Consider the following 3,307-nt stretch of genomic DNA (forward strand, 5'->3'; position numbering starts at 1 on the left):
TTAATGAAAATTAGTTCCTCTCAATATCATTTAATATATTTTCTTTCGCTTGGGTTTCATTACAATCCCCCCGCCCCCCTCCGCACTCTTTTACTATTCTGTTCTGTTGTTTTCACTGGCATTATCATAATTTCTGTTTGCAACCCTAAATCAACACTTGCCCCATGCTGCGCGTCTCGATAAAGGGTTACTGACTGGCCCGGAACGTGGCACACTCGGGAGCGGGAGATGGGATGGGACACTCTCGTTTTGGCATACATACATATATCACAAGTCGCTTCTGCTGCTCCTGTGCCAACTGCGAAGTGCCTTTGTCTCTGACCTTTTGCGTTTGATTTTCTATGCGGCGTTAAATGCCGTCGCCGTCGTCGTCGTCGTCGTCGTCATCGTTCACGTGGCTTCTTTGGCAAATTGAAAACCCAAAAGCAGTAAAAATTAATGTCCGTAGCGAAGGTGTTGCCATATTTCTTGCCAAGTGCTAGAGCAATGCGCGCCTTTTACCAGCAACTAAGTATCCAAAGCAAGCGCATCTGCGAAGCCCTCAGCTTGGACGCGATATATATACATTATAATACTACTTGAGAATACTTGAAAGCATAGAAAACTAATTGTAATATGGCACTAAGCATAATAGCTGTTGATTTTTAGTTCTAAACGTTGACATTCAATTGCTTATAATAAATTTAAGGGAATATGCTTAGATATTCCATTTTAATCGACAAACAAGTTTCCAAATATTCTACCGTGGATATAACTTTGCTATATCATTTAAATTACAAATATAAGTGCCAAGTGATTCATCTCCTAGGAAGCATTTTTTGTAACCTTTATATTATACCCATATTATGGACTGTATTATAAGACTTATAATATACAAGCATCCCGCCATAGATACCTGCCTATTTGGAATTTAATCGAGATTTAATTATAATACTAACATTTAGCTGCTGAATGATTTTATGCTCTAAAATACGCATACTTTTTCCACAAATTCACGATCACGATTAATATTTAAAGTTCAATCTTGTTACCCAAAAAAAATAAGCATCCCATTAATTCCGTTGCAGTCTTTATTTTGATGTGCCGGCAACTTTTTAAATTTGTCATTGGCTTTGGGGGAATGTCTTTTAACTTAAAGCAAAAAAGAAACAGAAAAATTTAATGCATATACATAATTTTATGTATATATTAATAAAGACAATGTTGCAAGTATTGTTCGATAGGTACTTGTCTTAAAATTGCCATTCTGGTTCAAATATATATACATATATATATATATATGCATATAAATATAGAGATATATATATATACATACATATAAATTATATGATCTGAGGAGTCGCCTTAGCCATTGGCCATCGACTGCTCGCTAGTTATCGCACGAAAAACTACAACCTGTATACGCCGTCTATCCATTGTTGCCTCGAAAGTTTTTGCATTTTTCTGTTCCTCCTTGTTTTTGCTCAGTAAAATGTGCTTTTAATAGCATCGACTTGCTTCGGCTGATGGGATAATGGAGCGCGACGAGCACGCGTAGGATTTATGGAGCATATTTGGGGGGGGGGGGGGGGGGGGGGGGGGGTTGCGATTCGGTAGATTGAAAATGCTAATTTATACGCATTTCATAAGCAATTTGGTTGGTTATGGCCGTCCACGAACCGCTAATATCGAGCCATTTCGATTAGCATAAAAATGAGATTGGGTTAGTGCCAAAGGTGGTAAGGTATCTTGAAAATTATAGCCTTGTTAGTGCTTATCCTTTGGCTGATCGCGCTTAGCCTTGCGGTCGGACCTCGTATCCGATTTCGACTTAGCCGCCAGCTTTACTCCCAGCCCATGTTCAGCCAAAGTTTCGGTTTTCTCCTGATCGCGCTTATGGTGGGCCAAATAAGCCCGACGACGTCTATTGTTCGCAATGCGAACAGCCGCTTCCCAGTCATGTCCCATGGCATCCCTAGTGCGCTCGTCCGGACTGCGCATAAACTGTTTGCGCAGCGAGTGCGGCTCCGTCAGTCCAAAGTCGGGCTTGTAGCGTCTGGGGTCACGCGGACGCAGCCATTTTGTATCCAATCGCTGTGGATCGTTCCACATATTATCCTCACGCCTGATGTGCCGAGGTCCACTCATATCCACTACCATGTTGGTCGAGCCAGCGGTGCCACTCTCGGGTTTGGCGCTCGTGCTAGGGCTGGTGCTGGGGCCGGTGGAGCTGATGCCTTTGCTGGCCTTGCTAATGCCAACTTTTGCCGGTTCCGTTGATATCTTAATGTTGCCGCTTCTGTTTGATCCCTTCTTCGAGCTATGGGCTGCAATATGACGCTTGACGAGCATTGTATGCTTTAGCAGCCGTGGCACAGCTGGCCGTCTCCATAAACAGCCGATGAATCCAACCGGTGAACGCTGCATGATTCGTAAACTTCTGTAGGGACATCGATGGGGAATCGATTGAGAGAGTTGGTTAATGCTGAATGCATGACTTTAACATTTACCTGTGCTCTAAGATTTCACTTCTGAAATATCAAAGACAAAATTATATTATTTTATGTTTAATTTTTATATGTTTTATCGTTATTTTCAAACCGGAATTTTTGAACTTTTTTCAACTTTCAGAAAATATTTTTTGCTCACATGTGATCTGTACTTTAAATGGGAACCGAATGAGCTCCTAGCTAACAGCTCTATTGAAATTGGGCATTTCGAAAGGCAACGCCTGCTAAGCAAACAAAAAAAACACCTCCACTATTAGCCCAACAAAAACTAACTCGATTGCTGAAAACGAGAGAGCAAAAATCAATTCAGTTCAATATTCAACAACAACGCATTCGGCCAGACAGACTCGAATCACGCGAAGGGATCAAGTCCCCTAAAAAAATCCAAGTTTATAATTATTTCAAGCAATATCTTTGCAGACATAGTGCAACTGAGCTATATATCTGTACTAGGTTACAAATCGCTTTAAGTAAATGGTACATATTGCAATGCTGAAAAAGAAACAGGGAGAAGAATCACATGTTAGAACAGGGCAGCTACTACGGATCTTTATGCCATTCCTCTGCAGCTAACCCGATGAAAGGTCACGCATTTGAAGGAAACTGAGCTCCCCAGCTATGGAGCACATTTCTATACATGTAACAATTATAATGCGGCTTGGTTGGTTAATAACAGGCGGGACAGGCTGTTGAAGGCTGTTCTAGAAGAAATTGCACATCCGCTGCAAGCGAAACCATTAACTGCCCGAGTGAGCGGCGGCACTTGAAGCAGAAACCAGTGCGACTTAAACGCAGACACTTGAACTCTTTTTGATTTT

The 3,307-nt window shown here is 41.5% G+C and overlaps 1 protein-coding gene across 1 annotated transcript; it reads right to left on the minus strand.

Moving 5' to 3' along the window:
• Positions 1-1,157: 1,157 nt before the first annotated feature.
• LOC115764411 lies at positions 1,158-2,594 on the minus strand. The gene is made up of 2 exons (XM_030707409.1): positions 2,490-2,594; positions 1,158-2,419 (listed from the first exon to the last, which is right to left on the minus strand). The coding sequence occupies exon 2, from the start codon at positions 2,404-2,406 to the stop codon at positions 1,747-1,749; it is 660 nt and encodes a 219-aa protein (XP_030563269.1). The 5' UTR covers positions 2,407-2,419; positions 2,490-2,594; the 3' UTR covers positions 1,158-1,746.
• Between the last annotated feature and the right edge of the window lie 713 nt (positions 2,595-3,307).

Source organism: Drosophila novamexicana, unplaced genomic scaffold (assembly GCF_003285875.2).
Source record: "Drosophila novamexicana strain 15010-1031.04,08,12 unplaced genomic scaffold, DnovRS2.1 tig00000820-arrow-pilon, whole genome shotgun sequence".
NCBI classification, from domain to species: Eukaryota; Metazoa; Arthropoda; class Insecta; order Diptera; family Drosophilidae; genus Drosophila; species Drosophila novamexicana.